Here is a 19,933-nt window from a genome sequence, read left to right on the forward strand (position 1 = left end):
CAGAAAGCCAAAACAAAAAGGACAAAAACAATCAAATTTACTTCAAATCCACAATTCAATACCCATCCATCCATCTATATACATTATTTGGAATCAAGGTAGCAAAGAATACTCACCGTATCAACGCTGGCTGCTTTGCCATCTTCTACAAGGATCTTGACTATGGTTCCTAATTGATCAGCCTATTGAAACAATGATTTTTCATCTACAGTTAGCCACATAAGAGGCAGTTTGACAATTTCAATAAACTATGGATGCAACAAAACAGCATATTGATTAAGGGCTGTACAATAGATTACAGTGATACTGCAACTGCCAAGTGCAATAATTATGGGCGGTAATCACTAATTGGCCAAACAAACTAAAATGCAGCTATAAGGTTGGTTGTTGAGAATGCTCTAAGAGGAAGAACTAATATGAAATCTATTTAATATTAAGTCTCTTTAAGGTTAAAGTTTAATCAAAGAAGCATGACTGTTCAATCAAAAAATGGAAAACTAACTGGCCATCTAATTGAAACTTGCAGCAGAGTATCCTGATAGCCAAAAAGCGCCAGTCAAGCTTGCTTAAGTTTTTGTTCAGCATTGACCTTATGGCCTTACACATTCAAGAATCCTAAAGATCTGAAAAGCAAAACTCTTGAGCCAACTACACGAATCTTTTCCTTCCATTCACCCTCTGTTAAAGCATACTCTTGTTTCACTCTTAAATTTCATTTCTTTTTTTTCTAGATACTAAAAATCGTTTTTCAACAAAAAGCATCTAAATCATGCTTAAAACCAAATTCATTAAAGCACCCTTTCTCCCAGTTTATATATGATTGCATCAACTTTAATTTTTTTTTTTAAAGTCATTCTCATTCTATCTTTTTTTGGGTGTCTTTCCTTATATCCGTTTCAATATTTCCATTTGGATCACAAGCTACGTGTGCACATTTTCTCCACCTAAACACAAAAGGCACTGTTACTATTAATCTAAAGGAAGTATTTAACCAATTTGTAGTACTAACCAATGGTTTTTCGTAGTACTAAATGTTTCTTCTATGAATTTTAAAACACCTAAAGCAGAGACCAAACCTGAAATCTATGCCTTTCACAAAGTGGTCTCTGCACAAATTGATTCTTCAGCTAATATGAAAGCTTAAAAAACTATAAAGCACCTAAAATCAAACAACGAAATTGAAATAATACTTGCCTTTTACTAACAATGGGGCCAAGCTTGCAACCTTCTTCCAAGGGATCTGAAATTTTAATGTTCTCACTCCATTTCACAAGCCTGTCCAAAAATTCTGCAGCAATACTTTCCTGTCAAAAAAATAACAAGCTTTTCCTCGTCATGAATTGGAAATAGAAAATATATATATATATATATAACAAAACTGACGAAGACATACTACAGGCATAGTTCAAGAACTCGTGGTAGCAGAATCTTTCCCTTTTTGGATCTAAGGTGTGACTTTGACTTGAATCATAATAACAATAATTTTCATCCAACCACGTTCTCATACAAGAAGATTTATGAAGTTATGAGGAAGGAGAAAAAAAATCTTGTTTTAGGAGCTTATCATAAAAAAAAGAAAACGTATCCTTTGGGAGATGAAGATGAATGGCTAACGTACCCTTGATTTGGGGATAAATGTTGAAAGAAATCTGGAGCAGAATTTTGGGGAGAAAAAAGCAGGCTATTTTGGGGATAAATTTTAGGCGTGTGGCGTTGAATAGCAATTTAGAGCCCCCACCCCTGGATACCTACTACAACAGCTGAGGGAATATGGGTGTAATAACAAAGCTATGGAATCACCTAAACGGTGAACCAAACTTGAGAATTACTGTAGCGCGCGGAATAGGGCAGGAATGGAATAGCAATTCCATCCAACTAAACATGCTATAAATATCTATGAGCAAATTGATTCTTAAAAAAAATTAATCTTTCAATTTTTAAAATAAACAACTAATTAAGGACAATTAATCATAGTTTTCAGTTAATTATATATAATTTTGATTAGTATAATAATAAATTTAATGCTTAATGTTTATATATATTTTGTGTTGTTAGACGAATATATAAATGTTACGAGCTAAATTTGTTAAATCAAGATCAAATTGATAAAATATGTAAATGTTTGTGGGTTAAATTTGTTAAACAATACCAATTTGACACAATGTGTAAAATTTTATGATTAAATTTGTTATTATACCAATAAAATATAAGGTAAACTACCTAGTTGGTTACTTAACTTTTAGGAGGCTTTTATTTTTGGCCCTTGCAATTTTGTCACTCAACTAGAAGATGCTTTCATTTTAATTACCCAATCATTAAATTTCTAACGGTAGTTAACTACACAAAATAAATTATGTTCTTACTTTCATTTTGGTCACAAAAAAATAATTTTTTAAAGTTTTGATTGTGGTAAAAAAAACTAAGGATTAAGTAAAAAAGGGTAGAAACTAAAATATTGTATTAAAAATTGTTAAATTGTACTTGTTTATCACATTGCTAACAATTTTAAATTTCTTTTTTTCAATATTGAAATTTTAAATTTCAAAACATAAAAATCAATGAAATAAATTGTTGAAAATTTTTTATCGCTTGATAATGTTAATCAATTTGTTGCTGTAATATTAAATTTAATTAAATGCAATTAATTAAATTAATTGCAATGATTTTTCTTTACTTTTAGTTTAGTATGAAAGACTCAAGATCATATAATCAAAAAATTTGGGTTGACAAGTGTCCTATAGGGTTATAGTAAAATATTAAAAAAATAGACACATTTTAATTTTTCAAAGTTACTTGTAGAATAAAAATACACTGTTAGTGTACCAAATACTAACCCCACATCTAAACGTAAACTACATCCACCTCGATTTGACAATAAAAAGTCTATAATCTAAACTAGTTCAATTCAATCTGAACTTAAATTTACTCAAACTTGATATAATTTAATGAAATAATAAAAAGTCAAAAATTTAAACTGGTTTAACTTAAACAGAAACAACCCAAATTTTAAACAAGAATCGAAATCTAAATTCGAAAAATTATTTGAATTGAAATGATTGGCAAATTTTAAAATCTCAATTGTCTAATCCATATTGTTCCAACTTAAAATCACAAAGTTGAGCTGCTATATTATATGGTAGTACATAGTTACGTTGAGGGGATCAATTTTTTTTAGATAAGTTTTCGAAGTGTTGTCCGTTGGACACTAAATCAACCACTCAACTAAGGCACTCTTAACTCTATGAATCAAACCTCCTCAAGCAGCTTCTTAAGGCATGCTTGCTCTTGACAGAGCACAAGGGGCAAAACCCCCACCGAAAACAATACCTTTCATTTTTAAGGGTTCAACCAATTGCTCGACGAATACACTCAAAAAGCTTCTCCTGAAAGAATCTACCCTCAATAAATTACTATTTAAGCTTTTTAAAACTAATTTTATGTTTTTGTTTTTTTATGAAATTTGTCCAGATTCCAAGGAGAATTTGAGTTATTTCATGGAAAGATAAAAATCTACTTACTACAAAATTTCTTGATATTTGCCACTCAATGTATTGTGTTGAATGAAGGCATATAGCTTATATCCATTGTATTTTTCTTAAGCATCGAAGAAATAAACAAGTTCAATAATTATGTATTTTATCTAGTATTTGTGTTTAATAATATATATATACGTATTCGTATCTATACTAGTTTAAGAAAATAAAGAAAGAAAATGTACTACTCTATTATTTAAGCAACTTAATTTTATAACATCATTTATTAATCTAAATAATTGTTGAGGGAGAAAGTGTTGTGGAGGCTAAAGTGGCACTTCACTTGCTGGATCGAGAGCCGCAAGGTGAAAGAGGGGTGAAACTGGTTAGGGAGAAAGGAGGAGTGAAAGTTTGAAGAAGAGGACAAGAGAAGGGAGAGAACAGTGTTGCCTGAATTGGACTGGGATACCGATCTGGTGAGAGGTGTAAAATCGATTAACTTGTAAATCAGTATGGATCATTTGAACTGAGATAAAAAAATTGGTTGAATCAATTTTTTTAAAATTTTTTAATAATTTATTTCTTTTAAACCGGTCTAACAAGATCGACCATTGATCCGATTTCAAAAACATTGGAAGAGAGAGATTTTTTTTTTAAGGAGTAGAAGAGGATAAATGAGATGACCCCCTAGGCCATCCGTCATTCATTAGTCCTTTGTTAAGTCAGCAAGATGATACAATATTACCAAGTTACAGTATATGTGATAAACAAGTGATAATGTCCTGTTGAAGTGGCCAGATTATCAAGGATAGTTGACTTACGCACTTTAATCTTTCTTTTGCTATTACTCTCTTAGCTAAGCTCCAACTTAATCACTTGTGGCTTTTGGTCCGTTGGGTGAAACCGCCTTCAATCTTTTCTACATTCTTTTTGTATAAACAATATTAAAACATAGATTTTTTTCATGTCAAAATTAAAAAATTTCTCACAATAACTAACCAAATTAAAATGATTATAAAATTATTGATACAAATTTTCACCAAGGAAGAATACGAAGGGGAGAAGATAATAGAGAGGAATCTTGATTCATCTATGACAGGTAGAGAGTCGAAGTCTAGGTGCTAAGGGAAAAGGAGGAGAGAATGGCTAGGCTGATATTTAGGTTTTTCTGGAAAAAAAAAAAAAAAGAGATCTTTATCCCTCGTGTGCTGAAGCGTATACAGAGGAGTCACTCCTTATCTTGTAGTTTCACGTAGCCACTAGCACAGAAAATTCATATGATCATGGCTAAGTGAAAGGGTCATCATAAGTCAGTTGTCATTATATAGTGTACTGTGTAGTTTTGTTCTAACATTCTCTCACAGTAAGTATGTAGCAAGTGATCCCCACGAGAGTGTGTAGCCAACTATCTCCAAACCAGTTCGGTTAAATTGCACAATAAGTTATCGTAGATCATCTAAAGTGGGGAGTTCGATTACAAGTTGTTCCATGTTATGCCAGGTGTTCTTGCAAGGTGGAGGGATAACAAAAACTGCAAAATTTGACCATCAGGTAAAAGTAGGCGGCTATAGTCAAACGAATTGGCGAGACGGTGCATTAAAGTTTCAAAGGCCCACTTGTCGGCGTGGCTGCTAAGAGAGAGCTGTTCATTTTAACATGGCAAATACGTAGATCAATGCAAGTTGATGGGTAATTTCAATCAAAGACCCTCTATATAAACCTTCAATAGCAAAGCAAAAAAAAAATCATCCATCAGAAGGAAAAAAAAAAAAAGGGATAAGGATGAAGAAGATGATGATAATTGCTGTTCTTATTTTCTGCGTTTTAAGTTCACAAATGGAAAACGTAACACCACAGGTAGATTGCTACGACGCGTGTAGTACTGGTTGCGTTCAAAGTAACAGTAAGTTCACAAAAAATAAGAACCTTTTTTCAATTTCTTTTTTTTTTTTTTTTTTGTGGTGGGTTGATCTTGGATGTTGGTCTTATGGTTATGGTGTTTTTGTTTTTGGGTGATGCAGCGAGGCTCATGCAGCGATGTGATCGCAAGTGCCAGATTAGATGCAGTCCAGGTAAGGTTTACCTTAGGTTAAAATATGCAATAAGTCCCTGAACTCTTTAAAAGATTGAAATATAGTCCCTGTAATTTTATTTTTACAATATTCAGACACTATTTAACAGTCTTAATAAATTTTAAATTTTAAATTTTAAATTTCTTTAAAAAATAAAATTGCACAGACTAAACTCCAAATTTAGGAAGAGGATAGGTATCTATGTTATATTTTAAGCTTTTATCATATGATTATGTGTCGTGTCGGTTCAATCTTACTTAGCTAGAGCCTTATCTTCTTTCCTTTTTGGGGTGTTTTGGACATATCTAAGTTGCCCATTTTTGTTGGGATGTCTTTTTTTGGGTTCTTGTCTTAATTCACTCTATTTTAATTAGATTTTTTCAGCCAACCTATTGATTTAATTTAAAAGAAAAAGTACATGACTTCAACTCAAATTTATACTATATTTGAAATAATCTAAATTTAAAATAAATTAAGCAACACAAAATTACTTAAACTCAGTGATTAGAATTTATAACAACACAAGAATCCGTATTTTAATTCGTTTAAAGGTGTAAAAGTTCTTAAATTTTTTTAAAAAAAAAGTAATTAAGCTGTTCTTTTTTTTTATTCAATTGAGTACTTGAATTTTCAAAATGTATTAAAAGACCTTTAAACTTTTCAAAAAAAGTAATTAAGTCTCTGTCTTTTTTCACTCATTTGGATATTTAAACTTTTAAAATGCATTAAAAACCCTTAAAATTTTTTAAAAGCAATTAAGTCCTTACTCTTATTAAAGACTATAAAAAATTATAAAAATAATAAATAATAAATTTTATAAAAATTATTAAATTTTAATAAAAATATAAAAATTAAAAAATTTGTTAAAAATTTTAAAAATTATTGTAAACTATCAAATGCATCAAAAGCCGTTTTAACAATTAATTTTAATTGTTGATCGTTAAAGTTAACAACTCGTAGTTTTTAAATTAAAGTCATCACTGTCACAATATAACGTGACATGTGGCGAAAAATGATAAAAAATAATAGAAAAATTATAAAATATTTCTTTTGATACGATAATTTTATAAAATTTTTTCTGAAATTTATATTTCTTTACATTTTGTATAATTTTCTTATGACTTTATAAAATTTATAATTTTTTATATTTCTATGTATTTTATAATTTTTAATATTTTTATATTTTTCTAATTTTAATATTAAATTTTTATTAAAATTTAATAATATTTATAGTTTTTATTAATTTTAATTTTCTATAATTTTAATAAAAGCAGGGTCTAATTTTTTTTAAGTTTGAAGGTCTTTTAATGCATTTTGAAAGTTTAAGTAACTAATTAAGTGAAAAAAAAGCTTAATTGCTTTTTTAAAAAGTTTAAAAGCCATTTTAATGTATTTTAAAAGTTTAAGTACCTAAATAAGTGAAAAAAACTAAGTTATTTTTTAAAAAATTTGAGGGTTTTTACATCTTTAAATCAAAATTATAAAATATAACCGAATTATTTAAAATCTTTCATTTAACCCACTAAACTATTCAAAAGTTTTTATTTAAATTCAATTACCATTTTATAACTTTTACAAACCCAAGCTACTATAATATAAAATGAAAAAAAAAAGAAACCCCAAAGTTTTGAATGAAAGGTTTTTGTTTAGTTTTTGCTTAATGTTGGAATTAAGTACATAGTTAATGCTTTTTAGAACTAATTTTATGTTTTTTCATGACATTTGTGCAGATTCCAAGGTAGAGGGGAATTTGGGTTAGCTAATTGAAAGATCAAAATCTACTTACTACATAGTTTCTTGCTATATACCACTCAAATCTATTGTGTTGAATAAAAGCATATATATAGCTTCTTATCCATCGTCTTACCTTAAAGCATTGAAGAGATACTAGTAAGTTCAATAATTATGTATCTTTATCTAGATTTTGTGTTCAATAATATTATATAAAATATAAATTTATCCCTACCAACTTTCCTACAAAAATTGTGGCCTAGAATGAAAAACCAATATATTAAAGGTCCCTTACAACACAAATTCTCCAAGTAAAAAACAAAGCCTTAATTAATGTCGAAAAAGGACATGATTTTTTGTTTACTAAAGCCAAAGTTCTGCAGAAGAATCTAAGGATTAATGCTCTAGTTGTTTCAAGCACCTTTCTGGAATGGACCATCGGGTGTGAAACCCTGACCACGACCGCCTCCACGTCCCCTTCCTCGACCTCGTCCACGACCTGATGCAATAAGTGATTAGCCAAAAATGGTGAATGCACTAAAACAGGGTACGAGAACACATTGAAAGCAAAGGGCTTACCACGACCCTGGGCAGGCAATGGTCCTGATGGACCATTACCATTGTAATATCCCGAGTCCCGTTGCATATTTCCACCACCATACCCTCTTCCACGCCCTCGGAAACCACGTCCCCTACCACGACCACGACCTCGACCTCTTCCTCCATAGCCTCGCCCACCATCCCATCCTCCATTCCTGTGCTCCACCATGCCACCATTGATATTGCCTGCGCAAGAAAGAATGTCAATGAATTCAGGAAAAACACAAGCACAATTTAATAAACGGCAAGAATCTGGATAACAGACTCTTACAATCAATCGGATACAGAAAAGTCGCCTATAGGCTCTAAAACCTAGCAACTACTTCCAACCAACAAAAACATGGTAAAAGTACCATGGAGGTCCCTGTACTAAGAGTCAAATTGCATCTCAGTCACTATACTCAAAAAATGGACAAACTAACCCCCGCACATTAGATAAAAAAACTAACTATTTCTACATTTAAAAATTGATCTTTGTATGTCAGCATGAGACGTGTGATATGCCACGTGTCATTATTTGGTTACTCCGTCAACCATACCGGTTTTTAACGTACAAATGGATAAAAGTTATAACAGAAAAAGACTAATTTACTCATTTTTTTAGTAGAGGGTGCAACATGCAATCCAAATCCTAGTATAAAAGCCTCCATGGTACTTTTGTCAACCATATTCCTCTATTGTCCCATTAACCTTCCCCGAAAGTGTCCATTATACACTAATACCAAACTATGCATACCCCATATTGGAAATGCAAGATGACAAGGCTAAAATCGATTTTAACTTCTCAACGACTTCAAGTACTATAAAAGCAGGAAAATCACTTTGCTCAAACACCTATGCTTCATTCGTTTATTTAGTGTATTAACACAAGAAAAAGCTTAATTATTCCACAAGTATTACAATTGTTTATCATAACATAAAAGAAGCATTTGTAAAAATTTAAACTTAGAAATTAGAAGGATAGTAAAAAATACCTCCAAAATAGGTAAAAGAATTTCCTTGCCTTTGACGAAAATAGGCCATGTAAGTGGCTAAAAATGAACAAGCAAAAGCAGTTTATTGCTAACTCATGTACTAAAACCTATTGAAAATATAATATTCCTCCAAACAACTCATGTGACCTGACCATGTGCTTTAGCTTTGGATATCTCTAATTTGCATGATATGGGTGTACAAATATCAATTCAGGCAAGAAGCAAAATAAACCAGAAATGCATAATGACATCAATTGTACATAATTCTCTCACCTCCTTCATTGTCCTCGAACTCAGCTGACGGCTTTACTTGATCAGCCGGGATCGGAGGCTGATATCTGAACATCAAATCAACAAATTAACAAACCATCAAAGCAGCACATCAATATAATCATTAGTAAATATCAGGATTCAATTTACAGGACTATATTGAACAATGTTTAACTTTTAAATACAGATAAGAGGAGGTCAGCTAACCCAATTGAAGACGAATCAAGCTCTTTCTTAGACAAAGTAATAGTGATTATCGAAACATGGCGTGTGGTTTCTAGGCTGCACAAGCAAAAACCAAAAATTAGTGGCAATGATGTTAGTTCAAGCAAGAAGATTAATACATTTACTCAATGTTACTCAAACTTAGGCGTGAATATCAAATATAGGTAAGTATCCAACATGGGTACTGTTAGATTTTTACAAGTTTTTCCACCAATTTGGAAGATCTTTTAAGATCCTATCCCCATATCCATGTGTCGGACACGAGTTCCGAAACCTGTACTTAAATGAAGAGTACGAGCAGCATAGTTCTTATTACTAGAAAGAATAAGAAATCTATGTTCTTACGGAAGAAGGCCTTCTTCCAGCGGTTCCCATGTGTCAGTTATGTCTATCGATCCCGTTGATGTGTTTTGATGAAGACCAGCAATCCTCCTCTGGGATTATAAATATAAGACCAATCAAATACATAAGTCTCTCTCTGTGTATATATATATATGCAACTAAAACTACATATTTCCCACATATTAAGAATAATGTCAGTAACCTACACGAGATTTATAAACAAGAACCCAAAAAAGTTTGTTTTTCAAAAAATAAAACACCTTAATTAATTCAGCAATCATGACAGTCTTGTTGATAGCTCTACCAGTGGCTTTAAGCACAATCTCATTAGCACCTTTCTCCTACAAAATACAAAGGCTTTCAACAATCAATAACAATGCAAATACTCAACATATAAAAAAAAAAGTAGGGAAAAAGCAAAAAAAAAAAAAAACCTGAAGCAGAGTGATGGCGTAAGAAATATAATTCCTCATCCTCCCTTGAGCTGTAATCCTCAGTTCATTCTCGTTTATGGGTGTGTCAGCTTTAGGCTTCTCTACCTTTTGGTACCGGTCCATTATTTTCAAAAAATCTTTAAAACAAAACAGAACCCAAGGTCGAAAATCATTCAGAGATTAAATTTATATTCAATAAAATGAAATTAAAAACAAAAAAAGGGGTGACATCGAGATCTAGGGTTTACCTGTGAGACAAACAGTGGCTGTGAAGAGAGGGGAATGGGGTGTAAACAAAAAAGGGGGGCAAAAGGGCTAAAGAGGCTAATGTTCTTTTCTTTGCTTTGTTTTTTTGAAAACGGAGGAAGGTATTATTTAGGGAATTTAGGGTTTTAGGGGATTTGTGTGAAGTTCAAACCGTTCTATCCGTACGATTATCCAATAACAAATTGACACGTAGATTAGTTTGGCTCTATTTTCTCTCTTGAAATGTTGCAATCTCAACGCTTGTTTGTTTTAGTCAAAACTCTAAAACGCCTTTAGCCTTTTACTTTGCCCTACTTGATAGATTTTTCACGGCACTAGATATTTAATCTCGCAATCTTAATTTTAATTCTGAAAAAATAAAGATTCTCGTAAAAATCTTTTAAAGCATCAATATAAAGTAAAATTAATTTTTGAGAGACCCTATTCATAATTGAGGTTTTTAAATTCAACCATATAAATTAAATTAAAATTTTAAAATTTACAAAATTAAATATTTTAAGATTATAAATTCTCTAAAATTGCATATCTTCAAAAATTATTTCTCATATTTACGATGCAGTATAGATGGGCATTCAATCTCTCTAAACAATGTGTGAATTATGTTGGGTCATATGACCTCTCACAAACAAGATGAATCATTTAAATGTATCATGGTTATATACTCTTTTGCGTAACCCATGACAAATTCATGTTAATATTTCATTACTTTGTAATGAATTTTTTTATTGTTCTCTAATAATATTATATTTATAAAAGAAATTTCAATTTTTTGGAATCAATAAAAGTATTTTTATTATAAAATAAATGCATTATTTTTAAGTTTATAAGTAGATAAAATATCACAAAAAAAGTTTTCATTCTTATTTTTATTTATACTTTAATTATGATTTAATTTTTTATTATATTAACGGAATGGATTAATCGATTAAACTAATTTTTATGTTTTGGATCAAATTTTGAATCAAATTATGAAAAAACCAACCCTAAATTTACTAACCAATAGGCCCAAGTTTAGCCCAAATCCAAAAATTTAAAATTAAATAAATAAAAGTATTATTGTTATTTAATTATATTTATATTTTTTTTAAAAAAAAATTCTGATTTTTCTCTATTTTAATAATTTTTAATAATGAACTGATCCGACCTACAATTAAACTACTTAAATTGAGAACCGATGATCTGATTTGGAAAACCATGCAAAATAGAACAATCATTCAGGAGCACCCTCCAACAATTTTAACCTCAAAATAGACTTAATTTCAGTCTTTCATATATTTCCCTCATTAAATGCGTACATTAAATATGTCCATGTATATAAGCACCGTGTAAATGTCCACAACCTATAGAGAAAATTAAAATCATTCAACAATAATATTTATAAGCACAAGACTATACAGGGTCCATGATTAACAGAACTGAACTTAATTACAAGTTTACAGAGCACAAATTCAGCAAACACAAAGAGACTGGGGGTACATTGAAATGTATATACATACAACAAAGTCAAAGTCAAAGCCAACCATATGATATATTTTATATTTCACCCTAAATTGAATGACATGTAAATGAGTGGAAACTCAAAGTGTATTATTTTTTTATGTGTTTTCTTTTTTACCTAAGTTTTTGCCTAACTATCCAGTTATGTTACCTTCCTGTTTGTCTATTGCCTGAACGTCGGCAGAGGCTGCTACCCAAAGCAATATTGCCTCCATCATCATCATCATCATCATTGTCGTCATCATCTTGATCAGATAAATTGATGGATTCAGCATTCTCATCAGCTGCATGTGTAGGCTGCCTTGGTCGTATACTACCAAGGTCGTTCCCGGATGACCCGAATGCATGCAGCAGAAGAAAGAAATTCACGAAATTACTATCCAAACTTGCTTCGAAACCTCCATTCTGACCATCCTCTTCTTCATCTGTCTCGAAACCATGGTTATTTCCTTCTATTACATAATCACCATAAACCATTGACCCTGGCATTGTTGACCTTATGGTGCTGATCACATCATCCCGTTCCCGTTCCCGTACAAGCCTACTCCATTTTTGTTCGAGAGTAGGGTCCACCTCTCGTGGTTGAGCACACGGATGATCCAATCTCATGTGTTTCCTTAGTTCTTTAAAAGTCCCGATGAAAGTGCAGTCATCCTGCATGCAGCTTCTCTTTTTAGAATTTAGATATTCCCTTGCAGGTTCCACTACTGTCCATCCTTTCACTTGACCCCTACAAAGTGGACACGCGAGTTCTGTTACTTCACACTTCTCGACTGGCCAGCCAGAACCTGGTGCCAAGACCGGAGTATCAATGGAACTAAACAAAGGTTCTTCCTCATTGGATGAGACTACTTTAGTGTAGAACTTTTTGTATTGATCGAGACAGTTCGAGTATCGGAAGCTAGTTCCACACATGTAAGGACGGCAACCATTGTCATGGGACGAGCAGAGAAGAAGCACGGCATTGTGAGGGCACTCCATACAAACAGAACAAGTCGCGTCTTCCCAATCATTCTTACCCAAAGCTTTGGAACATTTTTTTGGGTACAAATCCCCTGAAATGTTTTCATTACGTGAGGTAAATGAGTACGGGGTTGGCCGGACTTGCCGGAAAGCAATTCCACGTCGTCCTTTGCTACCTTTTGCCATTTGCAAACTACACCACAGAACAGTATTGCAAAAAATCAGAAAATCTTATAGTAAAAAAAAAAAAAAAGTCCAAGATATAAAGCTAAAAACCAATGATTCTAGAACCAGACCGACGGTAATACCAATGAACCACCAGTCCAATCAGTCCACAGTTTAAAAAAAAATTCTGAAAAATAGGGGAAAAGCAGAAGAAAAGAAAAGATATTTAAAAAACTTATAAACACATTAAAATAACAAAAATGACATAAACATCAATTATACATTACAAATTCAATTAAAAGTTTAAAACATTAACTAAATTAACTACATCAAATATACATTACAAATTCGCAGTTTTAACAGTTCAGCCGGTTCCGATTTGCAGTTCAAAACAGTTCAAGGTTCAGCCAGTCCAATCCCTTTCTTCGGACCGGTATAATGGCCGGTTGCCAATCCAACCAGCCGGTCCAGTTTAAACAACCATGGTAAAAACAGAACAGTCGACATACATAAAAACAAATAAATAGTACCAAAATTTGGGCTTCATAAACCGTAAACATAATGAAAATTCACTCATAGACCATTATCCTTGATAAAATTCACATCCATTTACAAGTACAAATCACAAATAATATATATCCAATCAATTAAACCTACAATTAACTCAATACAAACCACAACAGACTGAAAACTTAAGTATATCTGAATTTAAACAGAAGAATGTGTTATTTAAACTCTGGAAGAGAACCCAGGCTTGGCATTGGCATTTGCGCATGGTGAGACTCGAATCTGAGTCATCAAGATCCCAGAACACAGTTGAGGCATCATTGGCAATTCACAAGTGAATTAGATTATCTACCAGAGTCAACACACACAACCAAACTCAAAACCCATGTTTGATTATCCATTTCACAAGTGAATTAGATCACCTTTAAGATTAAACATCGCAAAAGAGCAATATCTAATCAATGGGCAACCAAAATATAACGCGAAAACTCAAAATTCAAAAAGAACGAACTTCAAAAAAAAAAAGAAAAACTCACCTGCCTTGGGAAAAAAAAGAGTTGAAGTCTAGATCGATGTAATGGGTCTTTTCGAGATACCAAGTCTTATCTGATAACATAAAAAACCAGTGACCATAGAATTAAAAGAATAAAAACAATGTTCTTTAACAACAGATTCAAGCCATAATTATACAGTAAATTAAGTAATTAAATAATGAGAGGAGAACATGAAGCTACGATTTTCACCCGCATGGGAATTTTTTTAGGCTTTATCCCATCTAAGATCTAGGAATAAAATTGGGGATTAGAGAATGGAGGGAAATTAGGGTTGTGTTTGGGCACGAAATTGGATGAATTGAGGGACCAAATTGAAGAGAGAAAAGTAGCGTAGAAATGAGTCGACGAATCAGATTGATAGGTGTTTTCTTCGGGAACTGGAGTGATCGAGAAATGAGAATCTCACGCGCTGTTAGGATGGTGTGAAATTCACGCTCTCAATTGAAAATAATACGTGGGTTGTTGGTAGATATGGGAAAATAATATCCTACTTGACGGGTTCTAATTGGATACGGTTGCTTAGTAAGAGTTTTATAAGCAAAGTTAATAAGTCGTTTTGGGTCTCACTTTTAGAGTTTGGGTCTAACTATAACTAATCATGGTTTTAAGTTGGGTTAATGTAAAATTTTAAATTTATTTTCTCGACTCGGGTTTAATTAAAAAAAGTTTAAAATTTTGTTTAAATTTGATGTATATTAAAAATATTAAACTTGAATTTGACTCGACTGCATCGTATTAATTTTTTAGATTATTATTTTTAAAAACATTAAAATGAATGTTTTTCAAAAACTATATTAAAAAAAAGTTTTTATACTTAAATAATACTAAGATAGTTACAATTTAACAGATAAATACCTCTAAAGTAGTAGCAAAATTAACAATAATATAAAAGTTATAGAATATTCTAACAATAACAACAAAATAATAGTAATATAATAGCAAAATTGTAGCAAAACAACAACAAAACAGCTTATTCGAGCAGGGCCTGGAAAAAAATTCTACCCAAGGTTCGATCTATTTAGAAAATAGAATTTATTTTTTGGGCCTATATTTTTACCCAAAATCTCTCACTTTCTGGATGAACTTTCGGATTTGGGTAGGTGATCAACCCATGATCAGATCTAGTTCTAGTTAAGTTTTCTTTGAGGTTGTCTTTCATGCTTTAATTTCTCTTTACTTTATGTTTCTCTTTCAAGTGTCATGGTCTTATCACCTCACCTTTTCGAAGAAGTAAATCAATTCTTATTGAAATTGTCTAGCTTCCGATCAGTTAACCTTCCTCCACCTTAAAGCATTTCGAGCTTGTAAAGAATTTGCAGGACGCTAAATGCCGCATGAAGGCTATTGTGGTTGGGTGGCCCTCATCTTTCTCAATCACTTGGGATTTTGATAAGGGTCATATTCTTCCTACTCGGCTTTTGGTGTTTGATCTAGGATTGTATTGAGTTCCATGTATCTTAACCGTTGTCCTTTGTTGTAAGCCATTTATGACCTTTGTTGCTAGAATCATCAATAGTTTTTATTTCAGTATCATCTATGATCATTTTGGTTTGGTCATTTGTGGCCTCATTCGTTTAGGTTATCTGTAATTTAATTTATTTGAATTGTTTGGTAGTCATGTAACTCCTACTCCGTCAATGAATAGTTTGCAATGAAAAGGCAAATAATCCTACCAATTGAGTCTTAGTTTTTTCAGTACAGGAGGTCGTGGATTTGAGTGCGCTAGAATGCATTATCCTCCCATTTAAGAGTTGAAAAGAAACTATACCTAATTTTTAAATATTGTATCAAAAAGATCATATTATTTTTACAATGAAGGGTTTGAAATGGATTGGGTCTTGAAAGGTACATAAATGAAAACCCAATAAAAGCTTGGGCTATGAGTAAAAACCAATGACCATAGAAACCCAAACTCCTAATTGGAATTAGCTATCACATTGTTGGTGCATTTTAGGTCAAATTCTTGATTTGGTCCCTCAACTACGCTAATTAGAATTTAGTCTTAACTAGTTAGTTCAAATTACATTTAAAGTGCTGACGTGGAAGGTTTTCAGAAAGAAAAAAAAGCATTATTGACCAATTTTTTATTGAATTAAATTGTTAAATTGCAATTTTTATAAATTGTTGAATTAATAGATATTAATAATTCGTATTATATAATTTTTTTTTTTTTCAAAGTATATTCTAATATTGTGATGATTTAGATGTAGTGGCTTAGCTTTGACTAAAAGAGTCATTTGTAGTGACAAGAGGGTCTTTCTCCCAACTTTGAAAATACTAACAAAAGCTCCATTTTTCAACAATGAAATTAATTTTTTATTTATAATTCTGACAATGGGTTGTTATTTATTTATTTTTGAAAGTCATTTATTTGTTTATTTTATTTATATGTTTCGGTGATTCATGCAAAAAATCATGCTTAGAACATGGAGTCATCAACATTTGATGTCGGGGTGTGGTGGGTTATTAGCTCACCCACCTCTAATTTAGTATGCTTTTTTATTAATTGGGTTAATCGAATAATACGTCCTCAAATTTTGATTTAAATTTCAAAATTTACCTTTAAATTTTAAAACGTTTTAATTGAATTCTCAAAGTATCAGTATCATATCATTCAAGTCCTTTAGTAAGCTAAACTGCCAACTTGGGCATTAAATGTTTAGCTTACATCTACCATGGAACATATTTAAAACTTATGAATCAAATAGGACGACATTAAGGGTAAGTAGGGGCACTCCCCCCTTAATGGTGAAACTAAGGGTGTAATCGAACTGAACAAAGCTTAAATATTGGTACACTCGAGATTAAGATCGACTCGAAATTTGAAACTCGATACTCGGCTTGAGCTTGATCGAATATCTATTTTTAAGCTTGAGCTCCGCTCGCGATATAATTGAGTAATCTAGCTTGATTAAGCTTAGTTATCAATTTTGGTACTCACACTCAATTAAGCTTGTACGTATCAAGCTCGAGCTCGACTTGATAATTAAGCTTAGGGTTAATAATATATACTAAGGGTAATAATATAATTTAATAATATATTAAAAATATATATTAAAAATGAAAAGCTTGATAAGGCTCGAGAGCCGTTTGAGTCGAGTATTACTAAACTCGAATTTGGCTCAACCAATAGCTCAGATCTATACTATAGAATCAACTTCGAGTTTTTTTCTCGGGTCAGACTTTAGTAGTTTGCAAACACCAGTGTCTTATTTACACCCCTAAGAGAAAATTGCGTTTAGGTATTTCAAAAATTGCAAAATTATAGATTAATACAAATGATAAATTTGCACAAGATTTTATAACTCAATGTTGGCCCCTCATAAATGATTTTCTAACTTCGCTCTTAAAATAGCCCTTAAATTTTAACGACACAACCTTTTTTAATAGATTAGGTTCAAGCTGCCTACATAATAAGTGAAGACATTTTAAATTTGATCAACGTGTTTTACATATACTTTACATCAGATCTTAACTGATGTTTAACACTCAAGTTGACATTACGGTGATAGAAGGACTTGATTATAGTTTGGGATCGATTAGATTATTTTGAAGTTTAAACTCAATTTAGAATACAAATTATAGTTGGGGGACCTCCAATGAAATTAACACTTAATAACAAAATTCATGAATTGAATCACAAACCGACCGGCCTAACCCATACAATGTTATCTACACATTCAAACCTCATTAATATGGCACTGACAAGAACGCAGCTCTCCATTTATTTGGGGTTGAAATTTTCAAAGAAAAAAAATGGTGTAGTTCCTTAAATTTCAAGGCCCCCACCAAAAAAAGGAACTCATTATAAAGGCAGCTCCTCCCAATAGTTAGCTCAGTCCACAGTCCTCATCACTCAATATCCTTTGAAACTCAGTGTTTAAGCTTTGATTTCCCAAGTTTTTTTATTTAAGAAATGGCTCAGGCAAGAGGCGGTGCAATAGCGGTGGCAGCGGTGGCGGCGGCGGTGCTCTGCTTGTTGCTGAGTCACTTTGAGTTGGCTCAAGCAGCAACGTATACTGTTGGTGGAACCGGTGGTTGGGCCATTAACGTGGCTGGTTGGACCAAAGATAAGCGTTTTAAGGCTGGTGATACACTTGGTAAGCGTATTATTTGGATTTTTTTTATGAGGGTTAATTACACCAAATGTTTCCAAATTTTAAAATAGTTTAATTTAATCCTTGGTTATTAGTATTACACCTATCAAGTTCTTCTTTTAGCCAAATCATAAACTTAAATATTCAATATTAAGTCAGATCTAGCATTTAACATATTTAAAACAAGTTGATCAAAGTTTAAACAATGTAGTTATCATCAAGGGTGAAACTATAATTTTTTTCTAGGGTCAAGATTAAATTATATATTTTTATAGGTGCTAAAATACAATTTTATCATTATATTATTGAATTATATCTTTATGGTTTTTAGAAGTACTAAATCAAAATTTATTATTTTTAGAGGATCAAACTACAATTTTACTATTATTAACTTAAAATTTTATAAATTTTAAAAAATCTAAATAAAAATTTTTCTTATTTTAGGAGTCTTATAGAATGAACGAGTTAAAATTAACAAATTTAAAAAAAACAGCCTTGTTAATTTTAATGACATTATTTTTTAAAGCATTATTCTTGTCATATAATAAGTATACGTGTTTAAAATTTGATCATGTTATATCTATATCTTACAAGCCTATCTTACAACCTCGTGACTCAATGTCCTTAGTTAAGAAGGATCATTTTGTGAGCTAAAGAGCTCACGACCCCATACCATCGAGACTGAATCATTGGTATGGACAAATTATTTGTCATTTACATGTCACATATATTTATTGTCCTAACATGACAATTCATATTTATGACACGAAATTTGAAACCAATACATGAACAACACATGACACATTGAGAAATTATCAAATGTAACCCCTTAGATGGCCATGAACATAAGGATAGAAGGACAATACACACATTCTCTTTCTAGAAGTGTTCATGGGTTAGGCCGAGTTTAAGCATGATATTAACACACTTTATAATTGTCCAAGTCTGCCCATATTTATAAATAGCTAACTTAAGCCCATTTTACGCCTATTCATATCTTTACTCAAATCTTCCCAAATTTCAAGTAGACCTTCAGACTTGGGTGGGTAGACATTCGCCTTGTCCCCCAATTGTAGAGTTGTCGTTTAGTCTTTTAATTTTTTGTGGAATTACACGTCAGTATAATGATAAAATTGCATGTTGATTCCCATAATAATTTATGATTCATATCTGATTCCCTAAACCAAATTTTTAGTTTCACCCTTATATGATACTAATACTTTGAAGATTCAATTTCATTGCAGTATTCAAATACAACCCATCAATCCACAATGTGGTAGCTGTAAACAGGGCAGGTTACAGTTCATGCACAACCCCAAAAGGTGCTAAAGTTTACCAGTCGGGCAAGGATCAAATCAAGCTTGTCAAAGGCCAAAACTATTTCATCTGCAACTATGCTGGACATTGTCAAGCTGGCATGAAAATAGCAGTCACTGCTGCTTAGCCTATGATAAGCAAAGCTAAGCTTGCTTTTATCAGCTTTCTTAAGTATAATTAGTGTTGGATTTGGTGTCAAAAAGTCTTTAAGTCTAGTGCTAGTGTTCAGTTTTATATATATGATCGATAATATGATGGTTTTTGAGTAATGTTTTGTGGCAATGGTTTACATGTACTCTCTTTTTGTAATAAAATAAACTTTTGTGTCGGATACGTATTTATATCCGTAGACGGTGGCTTTAGCCTAAAAAATGGTAAAATTACCTTATAGTTCTTTTAATTTTTTTTTTTAAATTAGTATAATAGTTTTAGTTTGATTCTTCAA

At 31.7% G+C, this 19,933-nt stretch overlaps 3 protein-coding genes and 1 long non-coding RNA gene across 10 annotated transcripts; 2 read left to right on the forward strand and 2 right to left on the reverse strand.

Annotated features, from left to right (window-relative positions):
* Nucleotides 1-5,190: 5,190 nt before the first annotated feature.
* On the forward strand, nucleotides 5,191-7,510 carry LOC108460922 (uncharacterized). Its single transcript, XR_001867684.2, has 3 exons — nucleotides 5,191-5,376; nucleotides 5,495-5,545; nucleotides 7,276-7,510. It is a non-coding gene; the product is annotated as an uncharacterized LOC108460922 (long non-coding RNA).
* An 18-nt stretch (nucleotides 7,511-7,528) lies between these two features.
* Nucleotides 7,529-10,519, reverse strand: LOC108460921 (uncharacterized). Its single transcript, XM_017760626.2, has 8 exons — nucleotides 10,370-10,519; nucleotides 10,122-10,258; nucleotides 9,948-10,028; nucleotides 9,691-9,779; nucleotides 9,328-9,402; nucleotides 9,124-9,188; nucleotides 7,856-8,062; nucleotides 7,529-7,775 (listed from the first exon to the last, which is right to left on the reverse strand). Exons 2-8 carry the CDS (start codon nucleotides 10,242-10,244, stop codon nucleotides 7,690-7,692), a joined length of 726 nt encoding a protein of 241 aa, XP_017616115.1. The 5' UTR covers nucleotides 10,245-10,258; nucleotides 10,370-10,519; the 3' UTR covers nucleotides 7,529-7,689.
* A 1,227-nt stretch (nucleotides 10,520-11,746) lies between these two features.
* LOC108460968 (uncharacterized) lies at nucleotides 11,747-14,555 on the reverse strand. Of its 7 annotated transcripts, none has more exons than XM_017760694.2 (3): nucleotides 14,245-14,543; nucleotides 14,057-14,126; nucleotides 11,747-13,041 (listed from the first exon to the last, which is right to left on the reverse strand). In XM_017760694.2, exons 1-3 carry the CDS (start codon nucleotides 14,267-14,269, stop codon nucleotides 12,033-12,035), a joined length of 1,104 nt encoding a protein of 367 aa, XP_017616183.1. In that variant the 5' UTR covers nucleotides 14,270-14,543; the 3' UTR covers nucleotides 11,747-12,032. The 7 variants fall into 7 exon arrangements, 6 of the variants coding, with proteins under 6 accessions (XP_017616183.1, XP_017616185.1, XP_017616184.1 ...); XM_017760696.2 differs by having other exon boundaries at nucleotides 14,061-14,126; nucleotides 14,264-14,542; XM_017760695.2 differs by having other exon boundaries at nucleotides 14,264-14,542.
* Nucleotides 14,556-17,766: 3,211 nt separating this feature from the next.
* LOC108459530 (basic blue protein-like) lies at nucleotides 17,767-19,819 on the forward strand. Its single transcript, XM_017758916.2, has 2 exons — nucleotides 17,767-18,174; nucleotides 19,416-19,819. The coding sequence occupies exons 1-2, from the start codon at nucleotides 17,991-17,993 to the stop codon at nucleotides 19,613-19,615; spliced, it is 384 nt and encodes a 127-aa protein (XP_017614405.1). The 5' UTR covers nucleotides 17,767-17,990; the 3' UTR covers nucleotides 19,616-19,819.
* The last annotated feature ends 114 nt before the right edge of the window (nucleotides 19,820-19,933 follow it).

The sequence above is a fragment of the Gossypium arboreum genome, chromosome 4 (assembly GCF_025698485.1).
Source record: "Gossypium arboreum isolate Shixiya-1 chromosome 4, ASM2569848v2, whole genome shotgun sequence".
Lineage (NCBI taxonomy): Eukaryota > Viridiplantae > Streptophyta > Magnoliopsida > Malvales > Malvaceae > Gossypium > Gossypium arboreum.